The sequence below is a fragment of the Eschrichtius robustus genome, chromosome 15 (assembly GCF_028021215.1).
Source record: "Eschrichtius robustus isolate mEscRob2 chromosome 15, mEscRob2.pri, whole genome shotgun sequence".
In the NCBI taxonomy this organism is placed as follows: domain Eukaryota; kingdom Metazoa; phylum Chordata; class Mammalia; order Artiodactyla; family Eschrichtiidae; genus Eschrichtius; species Eschrichtius robustus.
Genome location: NC_090838.1, coordinates 20,750,411 through 20,778,246, shown reverse-complemented (window position 1 = coordinate 20,778,246; position 27,836 = coordinate 20,750,411). Strand labels below are relative to the sequence as shown.

The window sequence follows — 27,836 nt, the reverse complement described above, 5'->3', positions numbered from 1 at the left end:
AGGGCCCTTGTGTCCAAAGGCCAGCAGACAAGAAGAGAAGCACCATCTTGGCAGGGCAGCTGACCCTGACCAGCAGGACAAGGTATAAGTGCTGTCACACTGAGAGGGTGTTCAGGGGGTCATGCAGGTTCCCCTTTGTACCCCCTTAAGACAAGGCCACTCCGTCTGTGAACGGACAGGTGCGGCAACCCCGGCCTGAGAACGGCGTGGTTATCAGCCTCAGAGCCTGCAGGAAAAGGGGTTTGTGTCACACACCCAGATAAGCCACTGAGACCAGCAGAAGTGATAGCCGAGGTCCACTCCATAACTACTTGTGGAAGGAAGGCAGGCTGGGAGGCAAGGAGGAAAGAAAGACCTCGGCGGGCAGGTCGTGGAGCCCGCCTCTTCAGCGTATGGCCCACAGTGCCTGGCGCAGCAGGCTCTCAATGAACATGCTGGAGGGATTATGATTTCCGTCTTTGACTTTACTAGTGTGTTCAATGTTTTAATATCCCATGCTTTGTTTGAACCTTCTGGTAGAAATGTTTTCTATCTTATCAAGAAACAAGGCCGGCTCACACGTAGGGCACGCCGCCCCCTCACCGGAGGGGCTCCGGCCCGGAGAAGCCACCCCCTCATCCCCGCACCGCGTCACCGCACCCCGGGCGCTCCTTGGCGGGACCCGCCCAAATCCAGCTCACCGCCTCCGAGCTTCCAGGCGCGCCGCGATGCGGAGGCGCCGGGCCTGGATCCTCTCCTGAGGGTTATCAGAATGTATCGAGGGCCCGATAACCGAGGTGGCTAAATGCTCCTCCTCCTTCTCCTCCAGGACCCCCAGGGATCCCGGCGGATTCATGGCAGGTGCCTCCCGCCCCCAGGCAGCTCTGCCTGGACCGCAGCCGGACTACCGCCTTGTTGCTAACAACAAGCCGTTGCTAACAACAAGCCGTTGCCAGGGAAAAACAGTCACCTAATCCGCAGCTGGCGTGGTTGCGCGCCCATCCCCTCAGGCTCCGCCCACTGGTGTTCCGAAAGCTATATCCCAGCTTGGTGCTTTATTCCTTTCTCTTGCAATCGGGGTAATCCCCACGAAGGCCCGGGGGTATTAACGGAGGCTGGAAGATTTAAGAGCTGCACCAAGTTGTGATTCGTCACTTACTGACCCTGATGATTGATTCTTCATTCATCAAATAAATATTCCTCAAAATCATATTCATCAAATATAATTGAGTGCCTACTCTGTGCCAATCACTGTGCTAGCGCTGAGGATACAAGCGTTGTCCTTTCCTCATGGAGCGGATAGAATAGTAGGATCGCTCGGAAAGTTTGAACTAAAGTATACTGTATCCATCTACTCGTCATCCATTCATTTTTGAGCTCCTATTGATACTTTGTGCATTCGGCCCCTATGTTCTCTAGAATATATCCATCAAGGAATTGTCTTCGGTAGCGGTTTTCAGTAGGGCTGAAACCTAGGACAATCCCACCATCACCACTTGCAATCACATACTTACAGAAAGAGGAAAAGGAGAGCAGAGGAAAATGGTACGGAAGGCAGGGGTCGGGGGGAGTGAAAGTTAAGAGCACAGAAGCATAATTAAACTTTTGAGGAGTCCCTTGAGAGGCACTATTTCCTGGGCGTTTTTGTGTGTGTGTCGCATTGCCAGCGAAAAATTCATAGTGTTCTTACTGAGAATTAAAATCCTTTCGAAAACAAGCTGGATAACGTTTGGCAGAATCTTATCCCACTGGCCTGAGGTTAACCCGGGAAAGGGCACTGCAGTAGTAAGAAAATGCAGGTCCTAGTCCTAGACCGGCCCTGCGACCTTAGGTATGCCACAACTTCTTGACCGTTTTCTCAGCTGTACTGCCTGCCTACTCAAATCACAGGCAATTGTGAGGCCAAAGAAGATAATCGCGTTGTGAATAAGACCTACCCAGAGGCAAATGGAGTTTTTTTTCTTTTTTCCTTTTTTGCTTTCTTCATGAGCCTTTACTGGTGTTCTGGGGGCAAGGGAGAGGTCCAGCCTCATAGAAATGAGGGGGGGGGGGTGGGTCTCAGGATGAACTGCTGGGCTCCGTGATGCTCTTGGAATAAGTCACATCTTTACGCAGCCGCTGGCGGGGTCCTCTCTGGGTCTCTGGGGGTTCTGATTCCTCTCCTCACTTCAAGGAACCCTCTTGGCCTTGGCTGCCCAGAGGAGCCTGGTCCAGGAGAGACTTCAATTGCAGAGATGGGGTGACTGGGCCTGGGGCTGGGGCAAGATTTGGGAGCCAGATGCCGCCTGGGGGTGGGGGGCCGGGGGAAAGAGATCGAATAGAAGCTTTGGCCCTTCTGATTCTTGCTGGGGATGTCCAGCACCTTCCCCTCCACAGGCCATGCCTCACTCTTCCTTGGGGCCCTCCGGGGCTGGTATAGGGCATTGCTGTAGAGTGGATTCCCTGCGTCTCTGTTCCGGCAGCGGCGGCGGCCCCAGATCCGGGCGCCCAGAGCAAAAGCAGCCACGGCCACGGGCCCGTCACCACCAGCGCGGAGAGCCCCGGGGAGGCGGTGGTGGTTTGTGGGCGGTCTGACTGGGGGCGGGGCACGGGGGGGCGGTGCGGGGCTGGAGGAGGGATCGGAGTTTTCTTTTTTAAATTTTTCCAAGTGTACAAGTGGTAGGGAGATTTAGGAGTGCCAAAATCTTGGAGCAGTCAAGAGTCCAACACCTGCCTGGATCCTTGTCCCATATCTAGCTGGGGTGAGGAGTCTGGAGGGCGGGGGAGGGGAACGAGTTTGTTTCGGGCCTCAGGGCCCTCTACCAAATCGCTCTCCTTTAGTTGTGACCTCCAGCTTTAACCTTCCCTAGGGGCTGAGGAATCAGGGGCAAGATATAGTTCTGACCCCTAACTCCTCTAGGTTCTGGTTCATGTCTCCACCACCTGTGAGAAGAGACACAAGTGTGTGTGCCTGTCTACGGCTGGGAGTAGGATACAACAAGAAAGTCAGTGGGAATCGGCTGTCACACAAGAGATGGGAGAGAGAGCAAAGGTGCCATAAAGACTCATAAAGAGCGATCAATAAGCTGCTTGGCCTAAAGCCATACATTTTTTGTGATAAGGAATCTGACTCCCTTTTTTGCTGTTTGAGCTTTTAAGCCTCATGCCTTTTTTCCCCTTTGCTCCACATCTGGGCAGCTGACTTAAAAAAAACAAAAACAAAAAACCCTTGGTGCTCTCTCCTTTGGTGGGAGGTTCTTACTGTGTGTGCTGGGTACCCTCATCCTGGCCCTACCTCCCAACCATAACAATACCCCAGGCCAGCCTCCTTTCCTGGCTCTCTCCAGACATTTCCCAGCCAGCTGGGAGGTCTTTGCTGCTGTCACAGACAGCCTCAATTATATAAATAACAAACCTTTTTCATAGACGTGGAAAAAAAGACACTCTCATTCACTGCTGGAAAGACACCGTTTAGGAAGACAGTTTGCCAGTAGCAATGGTTTAAATAAGCATATGCACTGAGTAGGCAATCCCACTTAAAAGAACTATCCTTGAGAGATAATAGGTCTAGGCTATAGCCCCATGGGGTCAAAATTACATCAGTAAATTTTTTTAAGTTTATCAGTAGCTAAACCCAAGCTGGTTACCCCTGCTGAGTGTCAGGCCCGTGCTAGGTGTCGGAGGTTTGCATTTATAAGGGAGGGGATAACTGCTACTGCGACCAAGAAGTTGGGAGAGCAGGGGATTAAGAGCACATAAGCCAGAGAATTAGCCTGGGTTAAAATATGGGACATTTCCTCCCTCACCTTCTTTAAACCTGTTACAGAAAAAAATTTTAAATGCCCACTGCCAGAACTGGGAGACCAATTCTGATGTTAAAACAATAGGAAATATTCTCCTCAGAAGCCATGTTAGAAAATATGAGTTTTTATAAGAGCTTATGGTTTGTTCATATACTAAAGTTTAGGTGTATTAAGTGTGGGTTATTAAGTTCTTGTGGAATTAGCCTGGAAAATTAACAGCATACATTAACACTCTTTCTATGGGAAGATGTTTTTGAGTATGAAACAACCACCTTACAAGCTAATGTAAGTGTGATCCAGTTACTGTGAGAACAATTAATATTGCCCAGTGCCCGGTTCTGGGAGAGCCAAGAGCAGTATATTATGAAAAGCCGTTACTGCCATCTTCCTGGTACTCTGCTCTCTGAAACAAGTCACAGGACTGTAGAACACCCAGGAGCTGATCAAACAAAACAAAACCTTTTAATATTTTGCTCTAAATTAACCAATGACTCTCTGAGACAAGTGACTGGACGTTATTTTTCTCCCCATAGCTCCCCTCCCCTTTTGCACCTACCAAGGAAAAACAAAGAAGACAATCTGAAAACAATTAAAAGGATTTAAAAATCATTTTCTCTTTACTTTTATTACAATAAATATTTATCAGTAACAGAATTAAACAATTTTAAGTTAAAACCTACTGCATTACTTTTGTGTTTCACAGCAGCAGAAATAAACACAAATCCAGTTGAAAGGGCAAGGCTTCCAGAATCCAGTGGCAAGAAAGAGTCAAGGTCTTGATTATCTGGGCTAGCAACAGGATCACCGATGACACAATACTAACGGTGAAATGCACAGTTGTACTCTATTTGCACATCGAATTATCTAAGACTTCACAACATCCCAGCTAAGGAATTTAAGCAAATTGTGAAGCCCCATTTCCCATAAGAGCTAGATTTTTCCCCCCATCAAGCCCAAGAGCACAACTGCTCCAGGGGCTGCCTTCTGGCCAGGAATGGGCCCCATCATCATTCAGACCCAGAAGCCTCAACTCTGGTGGAAGCAACCATCTTTCTCAAAAGCTTTCTGGCTCCAACAATCCCTGGTGAAAGGGAAGGGGAAAGTGACATATGTCAAGGGCCTTTCCTGGGGACTGAGATGAATGGAAAGTAGGAAAGACTATGGCTCCAGATAAGGAAGAGGCTTCACAGAGTTATCGGCTACATGCAGATTTAGTCAACATGAAGAAACAGTCTAGTGAAGGCTTACCGTCTTGCTGATAATCAAGAGTAGACTGCATGTATATACGAATATATCATACATATATATGCACAGAGAATATGTGTACATATTAAATATGCATATATACACACACCACACATAACCAGATAAAATGAATGCTACATTATTTGCTATGAACACAGCAAGTGCTAGACAGACCAGTTACTAACATGTTCAGTTAAACTACTTGAAAGGGAAAATAAGACTTTGCTCTCCTTTCATCTTCTCTAATATATTCCACTTGTAGCTGAACACATTCCAGTTACTTAAGTGGTATTGTTTCTAGGTACCTGAGAAGGGATGGAATCAGAATACTACAGAAAGCAACCTGCAACAGGACCAAGCTAAACAAATCAATAATTGATTCCGCCAGGATTCCTGCCGCCTGTTCTTAGTCACAGGGCATGAAACCTTACTCAGAAAAGTATCGATTTCATTTCCTACAACTGGTTACAAACTTAATCTATTCTGTAAGATGGGAAGGGAAAGGGAGAAGGCAGGCAGCAGGGAGTTTACACCTCAGCAGTTGTTCGCTGCCTTCCCCTTTACCCACAGGAAATGCTACTTTAAAAAACAAAACTGAAATTTGGAGTTTAATACTGAATTCTGCTTTCTTGGCACATTCCAGAAAGAGGAAATGATTACATGTAGCTGGGTCTTTGTCTCCTGAATGGCTGCTCTAATGGGATAAGTTATATAAACAAAATAACCTACAAAAAAATCTTCATATTGTGGGCAGTCTTAATTAGTACTTATTAAACTAAGTCTGATACTGAATGATACCAGTAATTCAAACAGATTCACAATGCAGCATTCATAGATCTCGTAAAATAAAACAGGACCCTCCTATAACCTGATTAGTAACATCAAGTACTAAACTGAACATGCTTCTGGTCAAGAACTTACTCTTCAGAGATTAAAAAGTGCTTCTCAAGAATATCAGAATCTAGAATTCATGGTAAATTGTGTATGTTTCAATAAAAAGCCAGAATCAATTCCTATTCTAATTATTACCCATAGAAACTTCTCAAGAGAAGCCCTTAGCCTAAGAGCCATAAGGCATCCATAGCATTTAGCCACTCCTTGCGTCTACACTACTGTCTCTAATTACAATGTAGCATTAGGTACTCCGTGGCCATGATCCAATTCACATGCTTTCAAAATAACACTACTCTGATTGAACCTGGCTTTCTAAGAATGATTCTATGAAGAGCAAGACAGTGTGAATGGCCTGTGGGAGACAATACTTATGTTATGTGTCCAAATGGACTCTCCTCAAGACAAGGCTTTGTTAAATTATTCTAGAATCACTCCATGTGCCATTTGCCAATTCTGGGGAGCGGGCCTTTCTGACCAAATGTAACACAACCCCCTCACTCAGGCCACCTGTGAAAAAGGCTACAAATGGCAAAACTTCTTTTGCTACCCAAAATATTAGCTCATTTAAGATCTGTCTGTAAGAAGAGCAGGTCTCTGCTTAAAAACAATCAATCAGCTAGATTACTATCTCTTGCATTTTTATTAAAAAGAAAAGCATTACCAGCATGTTTAAAAGGTTACATTTATTTTGCACTGTAGAAACCCTGGAAATAAATTAGCCAGTAAATCCAATTCCCATGGCTTCACACAAAGGAAAAAGTAAACACATTGCCACTTTCTCTGGAAAAGTTAGACAACCATGATTTACCATATACCCTAAAGTAACTGCCTGCCAATAAGTCAGTCATTTGCACCACTGTCAAAGATGAAAAGTAAAATATACAAATCACATGGGTTACATAATTAATAAAGGAAAATCAGAAATTTACTTGTTTCCTAAAATGTACAGGGCATCACACTTTCAAGTTTCACAGTGATTAATTTAACACCGTTTTGCTGTTAAAACTGTCACTTAAAATGTACATGTCAAAGTGCTTCGAATGCAGCATACTAGTTAAAATTCTTCCTGGAAGGTTCAAGTACTGGCAGCTCACTTAAGGTTATTCACCCACAGGGTGTTCAAGAATGGGCATGCTGCCTTACAAGGACACCTCATAGGACAAAGAAAATTCTAGTCTGACTTCACAAATTTCCTATAGAGTGCTCAGGCAAGTCCAGAACTGAGGTCAAGATAAAGGCCACTCTGAACATAAGAATCAACACAATCAAAGATGTCTGTATGTGTTTTTGGCTTATTTGGGGACCCAACGTCAAATGTTCTAGTCCATCAGGTTTACTTTGTTCCCTCTGGCATGTTCCCAGTCCTTGACTAGTCAAGAGAGATAAGGCAATCGAGGAGATGTGAATGTGGCGAGATCTAGGGGCGAAAGAGCAAGTGGGCGTCTCTGTCCTAGACAGTGGCTAGTTAAAAACCCAGGTGAAGAATGAACGGGACGAGTTACAAATAGGCTTCTTGTTAAAATATAAAGGGGAAAAGTAGCCTTTGATTCAAACACCTTCAGATTATCTTTTTATCCTCCATAACTTAGAGAATCAAAGTCTGCTTTGGAAAGCAAGGTACATTCCCAATGTTTTTGGACTGACTACAAAATAAAATAATTCTTTGAAAACTGAACACTTAGGAGTCTTTCAAATTCACATTTGAACTTGAAGTTGGTAGAGGAATGACTAAGTTGTGACAATTTTAAACTGTGCACTGCAGTAGGATCATTGGGCACTAAAGTGATCTCTTCTTCCCCTTAAAGTGGATACTATGCCTGCTTTCTCCTCTGCATATTCCCCCAATGCCCAGGCTCTAGGTCATGACCAATATTCTTTTGGTAACTATTTAGAATTTGGGCAACCCTAGACATACACTCCTCTTCCCAACAGCTCTATACTAAAAAAAAAATGAAATGTTGGTAATAGTACTATAACATTCTAGGCCATAATCAGCATTGAACCTTCTTTTTAAAATTACAATTAAAAGTAATTTAACCATGATATTATTAAAACGCCAGGGAAGACTATTTAGTTCTTTATGTGGAAGTTATTCAGTCTATTACCCTTAAGACTAGAACCCATAAACTATGTCTATTATACATTAAGGGAGGAATGTTGGTTAAATTGTGGCAATTTTAAACTGTACGTTACACTAGGATCATGAATGCTATTGAAGGATCATAAAAGGCAGCATTAACATACTCAGGTATTTTTTAAGATTTTTCTATCCCATGCCCCCCTCAAATACAGGGGAATTACTTTCTGACAAGCATAAAGGACATTTTTCATACCATAACCTGGAAAGAAACTTCTTACAGGTCTAGGTAATTTTGGTCAGAAGAAACACAAAGCAAACCTCTGGCCTGGCTAAGGCACTCTATTCTGAAATGTACCGAAAACATGCATGTATGACCAATCATGCCACTGCTCCCCAAAAGGCAGCTCAGCGTATGCTGGGAGAAAGGCTGGGGTGTGAACGCACTCCAAAATATCATGCATAAGCCTAAAATATATTTTATACTTCGGAAATGTTATGATAATTGGCAATGACGTAAATTCACAAGAGCTCTTTGTAATGAAGTCCTGCTTCGGCTGCTGTATCACTACATAACAAATGGGGGCTTTCATGATGCACTTCAAGACAGCAGACTAAACCAAGAAAAAGAGTCAACAGTACACTAAAGATTCACAAGTCCACAGTATTCTGAAACAGTTAATTACTCACTTTTCATCTTTTATCTTCTTGACAGCCATCTTTCTTTCATCAAACGATGCCAATAAAACTGACTACAGCATAATTCTTAACCACCATTGGGAAATATGTTATAACGTATAGGCACAAAACAATTTTCAAATAAACCTGATGCAACAGAAAAAGAGCAGAAACACACTTTGAGGTAAAACAGCCCCAAAACTACAGGACATGACCCTATGCCAGAAGTAAAGGGTTTTGTTGTTGTTGTTGTTGTTGTTGTTTTTACTATACTGTACATGGTAAAGAAAGCCTGTGGTCCACATCTGTCATTTTATAAATATTTATCCGTTCTTTTATAATACAGATTAACCTCATTTTTGTATACAAGGTCAACAAAACAATAAAATGATTAGCTCAGAACCTTAAAACAAAGCTTTGTTCCAGGCCCAAATTAACACTTTATCCAGTTCAATTTTACAGATGACACAGAACAAGGTATACAAAAAATAGTTACTTTTACTTAATTAGTTCTTTCTCTGACCTCCATGATGGCAATTTATCAGCAAACATGAAATCACTACCCATATTTCCCTTCATCAATTTCTCACCTATTTTCAGTGTTCATTTTTGTCTCAGAGAAAGTCACCAAATATACCTCAACCTTTACAATTTTTTAAAATGAGTACAGAACCATGTGTTAGCTCCTTGATGCCTCATTTCTAATAACCTGAATGACAATGATTAGACTTTACAAATTTAAAAACTGAAATATCAATTACATAGTTATTTTTACAAAGCAACAGACTAAAATCCAAAAGAGGAATACACTATAATTAAATTTGACGAAGGTCACATTCACAGATAAATAATGATTATGGATTTAATTACATATCAACACAGTGGTGCCTATTTTATCCAAGTGCAATCCATCCAAAAAAAAGGGTTTAAGATACACTCTTCATTCAAGCACAAAATTCATTCAGTGGAAAATAAAAGAAAATCAGCCAGTAAATTTCATCACCACCAAATTAAATGGAGACAAAATAAAAAAAGAAATAGAATATCCACATTCACAAAAAGGTGTGATCATAAAACAACCATATTAAAGTCAAAGAGATTTTTATGTTTGTCAGTAAACCTCAAAAATTACTCCAAGTCACATAAAGGGAGCACATACTCAGTAAGGCATATATATCAAAAATTGTCTTCAAGTGGGGAAGTGAGCAAGTTGGGGAAGAGAGAATTTCTATTTCTTTATCCTGTACGAAATAAAAAACACAGCACTCTCTTCCACAGAAAAAGACAGTGGGAGAGAGGAAGGACAAATTAAATCAGAAAACTAATTTCGTAGTGAGGTTCACAGTAGTAATTTCATAGTGAGGTTCATGAGATTCCTAACTCCTAAGAAAATTTTTCTTATAAGGAAGCTTATCTGTGTTCCTCACAAGTAATTATTGTAAGACTGGGACTGTCACATGCATTCATACGATCATAGTTCATAGGCACCAAATCTCAGCAACTTGCAGCTGAGGGGGAAATAATGCCACATTTAAACAATGAACCATGCCAATGAGTGAGCTACAGTTACAATCCATTCTCTACTAAGTCTCAAGAGAATATTTTTCTTTAAAAGAAAATTAAACCATTTATCAAGATCCGTTCCATAACAAAGAGAGCCAGAATACTAGAGAATCTAAATATATATATATATATATTAGCTCTCTTAGCACATGAGGACAAAAGGCATTTCCATGGGAAAGAGGAACCAGTATTTGGCAACTGTATATTGTTTTGTAATCATCTGGCATCTCTTGCTGAAGGTGACTTGCTCTTATCTTTTCCTTATGTTGGATTTGGGCTACTGATAGCTTCCACAGCTAAAGACCTACTACTAAGTACCAAATATGAAAACATATTGGGTCTTCTGAATGTTATCAGTGTTCCTAAACAAATTTGGGGGTTTTAAAAATAAAAACCAAGGCATCTTTAACTCTGTATGAACCAAAACATTACGGACTCCTGAAGCTAAAATTACTAGGAACATTTTGCTGGTCTAATGTATATTATGTTTAACCAAAACATCACATGGCTTTATAAAAAACAAAATAAAAGAAGCTGGGAGTTAGTAGGTCCAAAATTCCACAAGTTCAGATCATATGTATCACTCCTGCTGTCCAAGTACCACACACACTGAGTTCCCATGTCTGTTAAGCAGATCAATTTAGTTCAATGGTGATGGATGAAATATTTACAAGCATCTTATTTACAGTACTTCTCTCTGTAGATTACAGGCCAATATTCTTTTCTTCCATTCCTAGTCAATCCGAGTTTGGTTTCCTCAATGAGAAGGGGTAAATCTGAAAATGGCTGCTCAGCTGCTTTACCTATAGAAAACCAGAACATGAGGCAGTGACAAATACATACGTAATTTTTTTTAAAAAGCATACAGAATTCACCCTCTGGAGACAACAATTTACTGGCATGGCAAAAATCATCAGAAATGAAGAGGTTTTTCTGGACTAGGATAGCTGTAGAGCTAGCTGGCTAAATGAGTACTAGAACTACCCTGGGAGAGCTAGGACTTAAACTTGGGTCTGCCCAATTCCAAAATCTAGTCTTTCCAGAACCCTCCAGACCACACAGCCTTACATTCAAATCTACTGAAAAATTATAGGGCTAGTTGACTTATAGTATCTATCAGGTCAAATATTTATATATATGGTTAGAGTCAATGCTCACCTTGTTGTAACACTTATAGGTAATCATTCCTAATCTGATGAAACAGTATAAAACTAGATCTGTAAATTTTTGACAGTTTAAGCCATATTAGTTAGGGTATCCCTAGTGGATAGGCAAAAGCAAGGTAATGTGCCAGTTAGCAAATATGGTTTATTTAATCCTTCTTATTTCCATTTTTCTTCTTAATATTTACATTTCAATAGTTCAAGTGAATGTTTTCGTGTGGTCTAGCAAGTTTCACCTTCTGGTCAGAAGTTGTAGAAGTGTTAAGAGAGCAGAAAAGACAGACCAAAAAAAGACGCTCCTGGAATTTTATTTCAGTTAGCTTGAGCTTATATTTATTTTCCAGATTTTTAACAATGAAAATGTACTGCCTTTGTAATTTAAATGTGTTTTGGTTTGGTTTGGCGTGTGTATATGGTTTTCTAGAGATATGCTTCTGAGGGTTATAATAAGTTAAAACAATTATGAAAGACACTGGTAACTGTGCTCTACTTCATGCATATGACTGATGAAATATCAGAATAAAGACCTCAGAGTGTTGATATAAAGCATATAACGTTAAATTTGCACAAACAAAAACATAAATGATTATGTCTTCATGTCACAATTCATAGACTTATCATGGTTGTTTTCATCTATTTTGTTCCAACAAATGTGGGCTACTTTGGGGAAAAACACTAAGGCAAGAAACATATGCAAGGTATAAGAAGTTGTTATCAAGCATGACAGGTGCCCCCGTTTTAAAAACATGTCTGACAATACAGAAGTAAAGACATTTTGTTTCTCAAACTGATTCACAGCAGGGTTCCTTTCAAAACAAACATACCAAATAGAAGTATTTTTAAAGCCACAGAAATATGAATACCCTATCACATGACCCGATTGCTATGAAATTATCCTCAGAAAAAAAGCAAGTGAAGGAAAAAAAATATTATTCTAGATAGTTCACTTCAACTTTATTTATAATAGTGAAAATCTGGAAACAACCTAAATGATTAAAATAACTGAGTCATGGTTAAGTAAACTGATAATTATTAAGTAATCTCCTCGATGGAATACTGTACAGCAATTCAAAATCACAGTTATGAGACCATGCTAAGATATGTAAAATAATTAGAAAAGAATGTTACAGTGTGAGGAAAAAGAAACTAAACTGCATGGTTCTGATTTTCATTTTATTATACCTATCTTAGTCCATTTGTCCTGAAACCCGTTTCTTATTTTAGAAGAGAATATTAAGGTTTGCAGAATACTTCTTAAATCTACTCTCTTCTATACTTCCCCTTATAAAAAATGCCCCTGAAGCTAAAGAAGCAAGCATAGAAACAGATAAACAACAAATAAGATGATTTTGTCCTATATATAATTAAAAGCACAAAAGAGTTTATAATTCTTTACCAAGAAAATGGTTTACATTTCGTCTCACTTAAAAACAAGAACTAATTCCTCACAATAATTATCTAGCTTTGAAATTATTTGTAGTTACTACGACATATTCATTACAGAAACGGTATCTGGCATCACACACCTGGATATTATCCAAAATTTAGAGAATATTCCAAAATTCTTCCAGCTACTATAATAAGCAAGTTTCTTCTGAAATTCTCCCTCACCTCCGTTCCACTATTTAAGAATCAAATGGAACCAATTTTGCTCTAGATTACTCACCACTCGTACTCCATAATGGATGTGGGCCAGAGTGAAAGCAGTTGTTAACGTAAACAGGAGAACGCTCTCAATGTAAGAGGCTACTCCTACATTTACCACTATGACAACCAAGAAGAGAGGAACCAGAAACCAATTCAAAGTTGGGCACCGGGTACTGCTCATTTGACAAACAATCAGCTGACACTTGAAGTTATTAAAAAAAAAGAGAGAGAATGAAAATTTAATTAGCAAAGCACGAGTCACTCCAACATTTAAAAAGCATTCAAGTACCTGTACGTTACATTATTATCAAGTTCAGTAATTCTCAACTGCTCAGGAGCCCAACTGGACCTCTACCCCAACCTCCAAACCCGTGGACCCTCAGACCGTGTGTCAGAAGAGACTGGAAGATAATTTAGTAAGGATGCTACAGAAGGCACTCTTCTACTGGGTAACAGTTTGGATAAAAGAAATTTCTCCCAATTTTAAGATTCTACGATATACGACAACAATTTTCTCAGAACACCCCCCCCCCCACAGTACCACACACCTAAATTTCTTCATGGTGATGAGGAGATGCTACCTCCAATTCAGTCATGTTATCATACAACACCTCAGAACCTCTTTGGCTCTCTATATTTGAGTAAGGTGTTGAAAGTAAAGTTTTATTCCTTCAGAGATACATTTTATACAATGCATTAATGTTTTCAGATCTTTAAACCCTATGAAATCAATATGACTTGGGATAGTAAACACAAGTTACAAACATGGAAACATAAACTCAGTGGCTAAGTTAAAAAATAAAAACTTATTAAGGATCTGGCCTGAGCTAGAGCACAGGCTTCCTGGCTGTCAGGACTAACAGGGTCTTCTCTCAAGTCCTCCTGATCTTTCCTCCCTGTCTGCCCTCTTGCTGGGCCATAGCAGAGAAAGGGATTTTTTAACATATGTAGTATTTATTACAAAGTTTTTAATTCTATGTTATTAATTTAAAAATCAGTTGATTAAAAAACGTGTGTGTGTGTGTGTGTGTCTATGTTTCCTCTCTCAAAAACCCCTTCCAAGCTCCCTAAATTAATCGTTAGATCTGCTGCCATTTCAATCACACTATAAATAATATTTAGAGTCTGAAGGGAATTATTCCATGAATTCTTCAGCAGGCAACCAAAACAAAAAATTTAAATTATGCCATGGTTCCAAAATACTACAGCAGTTCCCAAATCCTACTGGTTTCAAACAAAAAAATAACTTTCAGCATGTTCTGTCTTTGAGGTTATTAGTCTTTCAAATTTCTGATATAAGATATTTAAATTAAAATCTGCTTATACTAATACTATATAAGGTTTCTCAAACTACTGAATTCTGTCAAATATTTCTTATATGTATGACAATTTTTAAAAGAAAAAAATCTTACTGTGATATTGGCAAAGGCTGTTCCAACCATTAAGTAGAATACTCTAGGATGTAACTCTAAAATATCTGAAGGTGACCGGAGGATCCATGCTGTAGACAAAATGAATAGCAAACATGGAGAAAAGAAGGGAACCATAGCTTCATAGACTGAATTGTGTTTCAAGGTGTTATTTTTATAGCTTCTGAAAAAAAAATCAAGTAATACAAAGAACATTATTACATATAAAAACACTGTACTTGTATTTCATAGTTTTCAAAGTACTTTCACACTTATTCTCTTATTTTTATTCACAATAACCCCATGGCATAGGTAGAACCAACATTATTAATCCCATTTTAGAGACAGGTTAAGTGAGGATGTGAGAATTTAAATTTACATAACTTGCTACCAAGTGGCAGGGCCAGGACTAGAATGGAAGTCTTCTGACCCCTAGTCTCACTTTTCCCTCTGGAATGTAAAGATGAATAAAACTTGGACTGTGTCCTATGAGATTATATTCTAATAGGAAAAATAAATATTTTTCCTATTAGAATATAATAGGAAAAATTTCCTATTTTTCCTAGGAAAAATAAATACCATGGTGCTACTATGATACACAACTTAAGAGTGAAAGACTCTGAAATGAGACGGTCCACAGCGTATCTTAGTGGCTCTGCGCACACAGGTGGTACTCTCATATATGTTTGCTCATCTGAACTGAACCCTCAATCCTCATCCCGGTTCTGCCACTAATTACATAACCTTAGGCAAAATACTGCCCAACCAGGACAGGACCTCAACTTTAGAAGAAGAGGAAGACATGACTCAAATCACCTCTAAGGCCTTCAGAGCTTTAAATTTTATGGCGTCTATGAATGACTGCCAGTGGCCGTAAAGAGGGAAGATTCATAGAGCTTGGCTTGACATGCATAGGACTGTGCAAGACAGATTTGAGCACTGAAGGATGAAGTGGGAAGTACAAGAAAGTGTTCCAAGTAGAGGAAAGAGTGGGAGCAAAAGTACTGAGGAACGAAAGAACAAAATGCATTCAGGGCACATAAGTGAACTCAGTGTGGCTGAGCCAAAGTGGAGAAGTGCATAGATCAGAGATGTGGCTCCACCAGGGCAACCCCCCTCCCAACCCCTACACACTCCTCCGGCCGGAATTCCACATGGCGCTCTTTGAGAAGAGGCGGCATAGGTCCAGGATTTGGTCCTCAACTACACAAGTTGAGAAGTTTTATTGTATGATCATGCTAACTAAACTTACACATAATCAATTTCTAAAAACTTATAATCAGTGTCTAAAAAGAACGTAAACCTATCGATATTTGACAGGAACATACTCCCTCCTGATTCACTCACAAAAAAAATGACAAATTAGAAGACTGTTTGGTGAGCCCAAAACTCTTACAAAAAAACTAGTAGTTCTGGGCTATGGTTGAACTGAGCACGCAGGCCACCACAGACAAATTATCCTGACCTCATTCTAGATTCAAAATACAGGTTTCATGACCTTTTCTAAATGCCCAGATTCCAAAAGAAAGAAATCCTAAAATTCACCTAAATAACAATTTCTAAAGATTTTCATACTTCTTGCCCAATTAAAAAATAAAATACTTACCTGAAAAAGTTTAATAAACTCATTGGAAGAGTCACGCATAATGCACAACCTAAAGGGAAGAATATTTAAATTATCATGAATTATTATTCAAGAGTCATTTTTATAATAATCAAGTACATACAAACTATGTAATATTTTTAGACCCAATAATTTTCAGGTTCAGGTTTACTTCTGTAATGAAATTAAATACATTTTTGAACAGCATTTACAACTGGAAGAGCGGCAGTACGGTTTGGTGATTCAGAGCAGAGACTCAAGGAGCCAGAGTGGGATGAATCTCAGCTGTGCTACCAACTGGTCATGTGACTTCAGGCAAATTAACTTTTCAGTGCCTCAGTTTCCTCTTTTATAAAATAGAGATAATAGTAGTATCAACCCCATAGGGTTTTGAGAATTTAATGAGTTATTACATGCAAAGACACCTGGAACAGTACCTGGTATATAGTAAATTGCACAGCCAGTCTAAGTTACTTATTGGAAGAGGGGACAATTAATAAATCCTGCTGCTTCCTTTACACTTATCTTTACCTCCCTAGCATTCTTAATCTCTCCCCCTACCCTATACACTAATTCTTTCCCCTGAAACCTAAAAAGGACGGCCTTCCCAAGAAGCCCTACCATTGCTTCTGCTGCTCTATCTACTTATCTTACTCTGCTATTTCCTATCACTCACCAAACTTTCCTGTTGTCTTCATTTCCTCAGCACTCATTCATTCTGCCTCCCCTCTGCAGAAACTGTACTTCTTGAAATTTATCAAGCTCTCCTGATAGTCAAATTCAGTATCCTTTCTTCATTCCTGACTTCTAAGTAAGATGACTCCACTGACTATCCACTAACTGCAATTCTTTCCTCCCTTGGCCTTTGTGATTCCATTCACCCAGTGTTCCTGTTAGCCATCCAACCATTACATTTGGTGTCCCTTTTTGGTAAGCTACCTCCTGCATATTCCTAACTGGATGTTTGACTGTGCATGTACACTCCCTCTGAGAATCTTCTCTTCAGCTTTAACGATAAGCTACCTGCAGATGACTCCAAAATCTAATTATGTAGTCTTGGGTAAATCAGACAATCTCTCTGAGCTTCAGATTCCACAGCTGTACCATGAGGATGGTTTAAATGATTTTCTAGTGACCCCTGAATCTGATTCTGTGATCTATAGAGATGTAAAGTTCTAATCTTTCTCTGTTTCAAACTCCAAATCAATATATGTGGCAACTTTCGGAACACTTCATTTGGATATTTCCTTGTCACTCAACATATTAGCCCATTCTGGACTCCTGGTGACTAAACTTGGCTTGAGGGGCCGGGGGCAGTGGTCAATGCAGCTGTGACCTTAAGAATCAAAGAGAGAAGAACATTCCTTCAAAACAATTCCTAAGGCACCTTGCTAAAAACAGATGAAAAGGGGCTTCCCTGCTGGCATAGTCGTTAAGAATCTGCCTGCCAATGCAGGGGACATGGGTTCCATCCCTGCTCCGGGAAGGTCCCACATGCCGTGGAGCAACTTAAGCCCATGCGCCACAACTACTGAGCCTGCGCTCTAGAGCCCGCGAGCCACAACTACTGAAGCCCGTGCGCCTGGAGCCCGTGCTCCGCAACAACAGAAGCCACCGCAATGAGAAGCCCGCGTGCCACAACAAAGAGTAGCCCCCGCTTGCCGCAACGAAGAGTAGCCCCCGCTTGCCGCAACTAGAGAAAGCCTGTGCGCAGCAAAGAAGACCTAATGCAGCCAAAAATAAATAAATAAACAAATTTATTAAAAAAAAGATGAAAAAACTAGAATTCACCGAACAGAAATCTCATCTCAAAAGATGAATTACTCTACTACTTTCAAGCCCAAATGGAACAAAGTTCCCTGAGTTAAAAGATCTTAGAGGGAGTGGAAGAGAAGACAAGATGTCCTCAGTGTCCTCAGAAATTTTTAGCAGCTCATTCCATGTCAAGCTGGGGAGCACACTGTTAGGGAGCCAGGGCTAAATGAATTAACCCAGAATCATCTGTAGCTTTGAGGTGTTGAAAATAGGCTGAGAGAAACTTGCAAAAGATTTGGTATCAAGAGTTTTTTAGTTTAAAACATCCTAAAATAGCTTTATCTTAATTAAGTGCAGTAAGCCTGTAGAAAGCCTGAGCTCTATATAGGTTGCCAAAGAGAAACACTGTATCTTCTATTTCTTCTCTAAATAACACTCCATGTACTTTCTATAAAGAATATTTAATTGTTAAATACTTGTCTATTAAACTCTATATAATGATAGTGATAGAACCCATACATATGTAGACCTGCTTTTATTACCATAGGAAGGCCTAGACTTCATAATATAAGAAACAATAGCTATAGAAAAATCAGAATAGAATTCATAAAAAAGCATTGATCAGAATGAGATGAACACCAAGGATAACATGGTCACAACAAATATTTTGGTTCCTCGTATTTCCAGGCTTAAATAAAAACTTCAATAAAAACCAACAAGACAAAAAATACTTTCACGAAAGTAAAAAAGACAACAAACAAGGGGGGAAATGTCATTTATATCAAAACAAAGATTAATATACCTAATAGATAAAGAGCTTCTAAAAATAAAGGAAGTGGTTAACAATTGTAATGCAAAAATTGACTTGAGATATAAAGAAAAAAGAAATATAAATGGCTCTCAAACACTAGAAAAGTTCATCCATAATAAGAGAAATGCAAATTAAAACTATACAGATATATCGTTTCTTACCTATCACAGACTGGCAAATATCCAAAAGTTTGACAACATACTACATTGGTAAAACTAAATAAACAAGTACTTTCATGGCTGATGGGAATTCAAAAATCAGACAACCCATATGGAAGGGAATATGGGAATATTTAGTGAAATTGCATACATTTGTCCTTACTAACAATTTCTACTTCTGGAGATCTCTTCTAAAATACCCTGGGAAAAATATGAACAGACATATATATGTACAAGACGATTTATTGCAGCAATTTGTACAACAGCAAAAGACCGGAAGTAACACAAATGTCCATCAGTAGAAGGTTGTTTGAATAAACAATGGTACATCCACACAATGAAGCACTGTACCAGGCAGCTGTAAGAAGAAATGAGGAAGATCCCTAAACATCACTATGCAGTGATCTCTAAGATATACTATTATGTGGAGGGGAAAAAAAAAGAAGCACGTGTGGTAAAATATGTATAGTGTGCTACCATTTATCTATGAAAGGGGGTGATAAACCCCCCCCCACACACACTTACTTATATTAAGAAAGAAACAATGAAAAGATAAACCAAAAAATTAAAAACTAAGAATAGTTAACTATGAGGGAAGAAAAGACTAGGGTAGTGATACAGACTAGACTTCTTTGAATATATCGTTTTATATATAGATTTGACTTTGTAATCATGTGAATACACTACATAATTATAAAGGAAAAATAAATTTTAAAAGAAAAAGTAACCCATAAATATCAAAAGTAAAATGAAACTAACTTAAATGTACATATCCACAGAATGGGAACTTTAGACTATAATAACCTGACTGGGCACTCTCTAGTGGGATAAACCATAGGGCAAATGGAACTGCAAAAAACCAAAATCTTCAACAATTTCCAGTAATCATATGTCGCTGATTTTGGAACTACATTCTCAGACTGTTGTGGGTATTTTATGGAATAACACAAATGAATAATTATTTTGTGTTGTTGAAAGCAAAGACTTTTGTCAGAGTTTAAAGGATATACAAATATAAGATCAACTAGGTTAAGTAAAAGATCTGTATCATCAAATATGATTTGGAATTATCAGTATGAATTTATGAGGTACTTTATCAAAAAACAAACTTTATTCCCTGGCTATCCACTGAATGAATGGATTCCTAAGCAATGATCATCAGCGACTGTTAGTACCACTAGGTGAAGAGTTGAGGCAGAACTTGGGAAGAGATGGAACAGATGTACAATACCTCATCCCTCTAGTCATTACTGATACCACACACAGAAGGACAACTAGCTATCATGTGCCCCCTAATGTGATGCAATAGGAAGTACCATTACCTAATAAGTATTGCTGCCAAAAATTATAAATTACAAAGAAACTTATATGCCTATTAAAGTACCCACTTAACATTCAAAAATATATCTCCTATGTCGGAGATTCCATTTTATCTTTAAATAAACATTTAAATGTAAAATGCAGCAAACCTGCCACAGGACAAGGTGCATAAATCAAAAGATTCACTCATGAATGACAGCTGGAGATGAAAAATAGCTAGCCTTTTCAAGGTAAAGAAATCAGTTTATACAGGCACCCAAAAATGAACATTTGTCAGATTACAGCAGGGTTCCTAAAATATCTGCAGTCCAGAGCCACAGAAAATCCCCAAACTACTCCTTTTCTGAAAGCCAGTGCTTAATGCACCATCTTCTCAGCTGTTTCTAAGCCTTCAATTCCCGTTCTGTAACCAAGGTTCACAGACAGACGGAGGGAGGATTAATTTTTAGATAAGAGAACAGAGCAACAGCCAACAAGTTTTTTTCTTTTACACTACAAAGGTCTTAGTGTCACTCCTGGTGCCCCAAATAACAACCCAGATTCCTCTTCCTCTTTGCCTCTCTCCATAAAAACACTCTCCCCTACTCAATCATCCTGTAGATATCCCCTTTGGCTAAAATCAAAAAGGAAACATTACCATGATCAAAACCTTTACCTAGCATTCAAAGGCTTAAGAAAAAGGGTATCTGAGTGGAACAGAAGCTCAATTTTTGGAGTGGATGTATTATAAAGTAAACTCTGTGTTTCGTCATTCTATTTCCTCAAACTAACAATCTTCAATTTTGAGATAAGTATTGAAATCAATACCGAACGTCCAACTAAATGTGGATCCTCCAATACAGTCTAGATTAATTTGAATAGTTAGTTTACAGGGTTTGTGTGATCTATTTCGGTATTGCCTTCTGATTAGAAATACCTTGGTGCTGAACAAAAACAAAACAAAGCAAAACAAACAAACAACTAATACTAAACTTTCATTGGGTTATTTGTATGGAAATATGTTAATATAAATGTTTCAGACATTACATGAAATTTCTAAAAATCTTATATGTTCTGGTATAATGTTATAAGTCATAATCCTAGCTATTACTTTAAAATGTATATCTCAGAAATAACTAATTTTCTTGTCAACTGCATTATTATGAACTTTCATCAAATCTTTAACCGTGGTCATTTTTAAGTCTTTTGTCATTTACAGACAGTTTTGGGTGTACTCTGATGATTTTGCAAATATGTTCCTATAAAAGGGTTTCATCTTCAAGAAATTCATGGGAAAGACTCTGACAAGTACAGGTTTCTGGTAACTGACTGTACTGCTGAACTGAATGAATAAGCATTTTCAGAACTCTAATGGAAAACTGATGAATTCATAAAAGTGCTAACAAAAGATCAAGATGAAAAAAAATAATTAATTACATGGGACTGAGTGAACTGATGAGGATGAGTATAATTTTTGTGACTTTCTGTTTGAATTAAAAAAAAAAAAAATCCCACAAGGACTCAGAGGCAAAGAATATACAAATCAATTTTCACTGCAAAGTAAAGGAGCTGTTACAGTGGAGGATTACTGGACTGAATGTCAATATTATGACATAGTATGAGTGTGTTTCATGTTTGGTAATTGCAATCATTGTTGCTTTTGTTGTGGTCATCCATGTACAATGCTTGGCGTCAGTCTATTTATCTCTTGTAAAAATAAAATACAGTGTGTGTGTGTGTGTGAAAAAAAAAAAACAAACAAAGCAACCTTATTTTCCTTAAGGGTTTGGCTGAAACCCTACAGGGTTGCGGGGTTCTGCTTTTGCTGCAGGGCGTGCAGGCAGGCGGGGAGGTGCTGCTGGTTATAATCAAACACTGGCTTTGATAACAAAGCGATGTTACAACAGGCTTCAACATGGAGCTTCTTACCAATGATCATTGCAGTGAATAGGTCTCTATATAAGAAATTAAACAGGAAAGGTTCATACCAGGCCTCAACTCCCACAATCGCAGTCACTATGTAGACAAAAGAAATAGTCTGGAAGGAAAATGCAGACAAAAGTATACAGAGCATTAACAGCTGGAAAGATCAGGGAGTCAATAACGCTTTATGCAGCATAAGTCTAGTAAATAGTTTTAGTAAAAGCAAGAAGTATGCTTAAATTTGATATGGTGGCAAGTCTTCTTGCCTTTAAAAATAGTTTTTTCAGCCAACAACACCATAAAATAACTAACTTCTAGACAATGCAAACAACTGGCCTCATAAGGCACCTCGTAAATTGGTTTAGCCACATGATGTTCCAATTTGCCCACCCAATCACTTTCTTCAAACACACTCCAACTTCTGATTCTTTACTGGAGTCTTAGGTGTAGACGGGCAAAATGGCAACACAAAAAGCTGGGATTCTAAGGCAGGGAGAGTTAATAGCAAGCCTATAAAGTAAGAGGAAAACAAATCTCTCTACTCACTGAAAAGTTGGCAATGAAGACAAAAAGCCAACAATTTAATTATAAGCGCATAACTTTCTTTATAAAATCAACAGTTTCAATGAATGTTTGTTAAGAAACAGTTCATTTTTTGGTGTAATAATGGCATTGTAGTTATGTTTTTTAAAAAGAACTCTTACCACTTAGAGATATATAGCAAAATATTTATCACATAATGCCAGGATTTTCCTTTAAAGTAATTGGAAGGAGGGTGAGGAAGAGTACATGTGAAACTAGACTGGCCAAGTGTTAACTGCTCAAGCTAAGTAACAGGTACATAAGGGTTCACTATACTATTCTCTCTACTTTTGTACATATTGGAAATTTTCCATAAATAAGTAAAAATAATATAAAATAAAAAGGAAAAAAATGTTAAAGCACCCATCAGTTCTAACCAAAAAAGCAAAAGGTCAATAAAGAAGGAATAACAAAAACTTTCCCCAAAATTCATGGCAATGTTGAAAATTTAAGGAAGAACCCATACTTACCACCTGGCTAACGTCATATCCCCATGGCAGGAAAAGAATCCCTGTGTTATACTTCTCCCAGTGGGACAGGATGAAAGAAAATAAAACTACCCATAGCAGGAGATAAAGAACAAAAACACTGACACCAGATGATCCTCGTCCAAAAATGGAATACACAGTTACAACAAAGTAAACACATGACCAACTATCCAGGCCATGGTCAAAAAGCTCCCCTAACGGGGTGCTGGAATTGGTTCTACGGGCTTGCTTTCCATCCACACCATCTGCAACAAAAACACATTACCACAGGAATAGGTCAACAACTGCACCAGTCTGGAGAAAGTCTTCTTTAATAAAATGGAGAGAAACAAAACAAAACAGATGAGCATATCATAGGAATGTTGATTAACTAAATTATAACTATCAGACAGTACTATAAAAATCCAACCTTTAATTCCTACAATGCAAAGATTTCAGAAATAAAATCTGTAATTTCTCAAAGCTTAATCTAAAAATTAAAATGTTAAATCACATTGAATGGTGTCTATTTTAGATCTGAGGAAGAAGCATTCTAGTTGGACTCTGAATTCCTCCAAATCTGCCTAACAACTAACTGAGTTATTCCACTAGCTGCAAATTCTTAACCCTCCAGAGAATATTCAATAGTTGTTCATTATAATTTATCTAACTATTCCTTGCTCTAGGATCCAAATACACTCAGTTACTTCAGTCATAACACCTGTTTCATCTTGTTTGACATCACAGTTACTTCTTTACAGATGGACCACCTCCATAATTTTAAGTGCTTTCCAAAAAGGCTTTGCAACACAGTACGTGTTGAGTAAATATAAGAATAAATTTATTGAATAAATTGAATTTACTGAATAAATTGGGAGATTGGGATTGACATATATACACTAATATGTATAAAATGGATAATTAATAAGAACCTGCTGTATAAAAAAATAAATAAAATTCAAAAAAAATTTATTGAAACTGTACAATGCACTATTTTTTAAATTAATTTTTATTGGGGTATAGTTGATTTACAATATTGTGTTAGTCTGCTGTACAGCAAAGTGAATCAGTTACACATGTACATATATCCACTCTTTCTTAGATTCTTTTCCCATATAGGTCATTACAGGGTATTGAGTAGAGTTCACTGCGAAGCACTATTCTTGATGCTGTGAAGACTATAAAAATCTTAGAATAGAATAAACTAAGTTTGTGCCCTCAAAGAGTTTACAATTGAGAAAGGAGACAAAACATGACAGTTACAGATGTGATGTATCACAAACCAGAGAAGAGTACAGAAAAGGGACGAGGAGTTCTCTTCAGGCTAAGATAAGCTAGACTGGCTTTCCTGACTAGATGAAATCTGAGTGGGGACATAAAGAATGAGTTGGATTTCAGTAGACAGGAGATAAAGGAGTGTGTCATTTCAAGAGAAGGGAGTGCTATCGGCAAAAACACCGAGATGGAAAAGCACATGCGTGTGCAGAGAATGCCAAGTAGTTTAATTTGACCAGAAACTAGTATGTGAAGAGGGCAGTATAAACTAGTATGTGAAGATGGCAGTCTAAAGAGGCTAGAAGGGAGGTTTGAGCCAGTTTAAAGGTATTAGAGAGTCTGAGGAGCTACTAAAATTATCTGAGTAGAGGATTACAAAGAGTAAAAGCAATGAAGTGCTTCAGGAAGATCCACTTGATAATCAGTGTGAAGGACAGGCTGGGAGAGGAACCCTAATTAGTAGGCCTAAATTGAGATGGAATGTGGTGGGAATAAAAAGCTGGAGGCGGGCGAGATATTAAGAAAATAAAAATGACAATGCAACAAAAGAGGAGAGGTGAGGCCGAAGGACAAGAGGACCACCTCCAAAATCTCCCATCTGTGTAACTAAGAGAGTGGTAGTATTAACAGAAATAAGAAAATCTGAAGGAGCAAGACGGATAGAAAAGATCTGAGTACAGTTTTAGAGGCTGAAATTGAAGTGTTGGCAGGACATCCACATGGTAATGTCAAGCAACTCAACCTAAGGGTACTTACTGATCTATCTATCAGAAGATAGATAAGGGCTACATACTAACACGGGAGTCAACTCAACAGTGTTAAGGATCAGGATTACCAAGGGAATAAGGAAGGAGAAAGAGAAAGCACACTGGAACACCTTCATATAGGGGCAAAAACAGAGGAGCCTGGGCGGGGGCGGGGGGGCGGGGAGGAAGAGGGGAAGAGGAAGAGAGAATGGTACAACCTAGTTAAAAAGGAAGAAGAGTCTGAATTATAAAAATTCCTCCTCCAAACAAACAGTTTTGTTAATTAAGTGCATCAGAATTAGACTAATTGTAAAGATTCAGATTCAAGGAATTAAAAATTCCTTATCATTACTGTGTTTATCTTGCTCACCACAGTATTATCCCCAGTGCCTAGCTCAGTCTGTGGCAAAGAGGGCCTTTAAAAATATTGTTGAAGGAATATATGAAAGGATGAATCTCAAACTCTGGCCCAAACACTGTAGATCTCTGTTATATAGGATTGGGAACTTTTCTGCCCCCAAGTAGTTAAAATATATCCTAAAAGTCTTTTCTTATTATTTGCTGACTTAATTTCCTATTCCCAGTGCAACTTCTGTGCAGTTATTACAAATATTATATTCATGAACTACATATTAATTAGGTTTTGTACGTCTTCTCACTGAACCCGTTTTAGCCCCATAAGTCTGGGGTCTAGATAAGTCTCACAACGTTTTTTCATAAGAAAGGCAATTCAGCGCATAACCTATATATTATGAAAAAACTACCAGCAGAACCTACAGCAGCACCCTGTGATCAAACACACTGATATTTCTGCAGCAAAGTGTAAGAATAATCACACTAGTAGTATAAATGAAGATTATAAATTGTTGCTTCAAGGCAGGTTTTGCAACAAACAGTTCAGGTTAGATCAGGATTTTTGCCAGAATTGTGGAGACCTGAAACAGGTAGATGGTACAGTACTTCAAAAGACTCTTACGGGGACTTCCCTGGTGGTGCAGTGGTTAAGAATCCGCCTGCCAATGCAGGGGACACGGGTTTGAGCCCTGGTTCGGGAAGATCCCACATGCCGCGGAGCAACTAAGCCCATGCGCCACAACTACTGAGCCTGCGCTCTAGAGCCCGTGAGCCACAACTACTGAGCCTGCGTGCCACAACTACTGAAGCCTGTGCACCTAGAGCCTGTGCTCCACAACAAGAGAAGCCACCTTGGGACTTCCCTGGTGGTGCAGTGGTTAGGAATCCGCATGCCAGTGCAGGGGACACAGGTTCGAGCCCTGGTCCCGGAGGATCCCACATGCTGTGGAGCAACTAAGCCTGTGCGCCTCAACTACTGAGCCCATGTGCCATAACTGCTGAAGCCCATGCGCTTAGGGGCTGTGCTCCGCAACAAGAGAAGCCACCGCAATGAGAAGCCCGCGCACTGCAACGAAGAGTAGTCCCCGCTCACCGCAACTAGAGAAAGCCCGCATGCAGCAACAAAGACCCAATGCAGCCAAAAATTTAAAAAATAAATTAATTTTAAAAAAAAAGAGAAGCCACCTCAGTGAGAAGCTCGCGCACTGCAACAAAGACCAACGCAGCCAATAAATAAATAAAAAAAAAAAAAAAAAAAAAAAGACTCTTACGACATGCTGTTAAAAGTCAGAGCACAGGGCTTCCCTGGTGGCGCAGTGGTTGAGAGTCTGCCTGCCAATGTGGGGGACACGGGTTCGGGCTCTGGTCTGGGAAGATCCCGCATGCCGCGGAGCAACTAGGCCCGTGAGCCACAATTACTGAGCCTGCGCGTCTGGAGCCTGTGCTCCGCAACAAGAGAGGCCGCGACAGTGAGAGGCCCGCGCACCGCGATGAAGAGTGGCCCCCGCTTGCCGCAACTGGGGAAGGCCCTCGCGCAGAAACGAAGACCCAACACAGCCATTAAAAAAAAAAAAAAAAAAAAAAAAGTCAGAGCACACAGGCCACCCTCTCCTTTTCCCTATTCCTCCTGCAGTTCTTGGCAACCAAATCCTATAGCAAAAAAAAAAAATTTTTTTTTTTTTGGCCACACCGCGTGGCATGTGGGATCTTAGTTCCCGTGCCCGCTGCAGTGGAAGCGCGGAGTCTCAACCACTGGACCTCCAGGGAAGTCCCATTAAAACCAACTCATCTTTAATAACAAATGCACAAAAGCCTCTGTCTAAATGTAGATCTTTTAACTAAGTTTTTGCCTAATTCTTCTTGATTTCATTCTCTTCCTTCCCCAAACTCTTGCAGCTCTGGTCATCCACCACGTCAGCATTTAATCCTGTACCAAATTACCCTGGTTTTATGAATATAAGTCATTTTTATCTGAAGAGACCTAAGCAACTTTAAGTCAGGGTCTGCTACTTCACATTCATTTAAAAACCACATACTGAGTACCTCCTATGGAGCAGGCACTGTTCTTAACACTGGGTACACAGCGAGCAAGATAAAGTACCCACCCTCAAGGAACTTACATTTTAGAGCAGACAACATACAAGGGGGTCATATGGTTTTAAGTGCTATGGAGAAAAATAAAGTAGGGAAGAATAGGAGAATGCAGGACAAGTCACGCAGATGATCCCAACGAAACGCACCCTTGGCAGAATACACGGTGTAGCCTGGCCCAGTGGACTTCCCTGACCACTCCCCTCCACCAAATGAGAATTGATCACTTCTATATTTGTTCTCCCACTATGCTCTATTACAGCATCTCTCTCAGTATTCTGCAGTTATTTGATATGTCAGTACTGCTTCCCAAACTCATGGCAAAAATGATGTCT

The 27,836-nt window shown here is 39.3% G+C and overlaps 2 protein-coding genes across 3 annotated transcripts in view; both read right to left on the bottom strand.

The window, feature by feature from the left end:
* DRC1 (dynein regulatory complex subunit 1) overlaps nt 1-835 on the bottom strand; it is a 49,617-nt gene extending 48,782 nt beyond the window's left edge. The window contains exon 1 of the mRNA XM_068564406.1: nt 681-835. Within this exon, the coding sequence (XP_068420507.1) occupies nt 681-835 (155 nt within the window). The remainder of the gene's footprint in view (nt 1-680) is intronic.
* Nucleotides 836-4,355: 3,520 nt separating this feature from the next.
* The window catches only part of SELENOI (selenoprotein I), a 44,241-nt gene continuing 20,760 nt past the window's right edge, over nt 4,356-27,836 (bottom strand). Inside the window, exons 5-10 of one of the 2 annotated variants that reach the window (XM_068563875.1) lie at nt 23,039-23,301; nt 21,993-22,101; nt 16,044-16,092; nt 14,441-14,621; nt 13,048-13,230; nt 4,356-11,021 (exon numbers count right to left, since the gene is read on the bottom strand). In XM_068563875.1, the coding sequence (XP_068419976.1) occupies nt 10,923-11,021; nt 13,048-13,230; nt 14,441-14,621; nt 16,044-16,092; nt 21,993-22,101; nt 23,039-23,301 (884 nt within the window). In that variant the 3' untranslated portion in view covers nt 4,356-10,922. Of the gene's footprint in view, nt 11,022-13,047; nt 13,231-14,440; nt 14,622-16,043; nt 16,093-21,992; nt 22,102-23,038; nt 23,302-27,836 lie in introns of those variants that run through there. The other variant, XM_068563876.1, reaches the window with a different exon arrangement.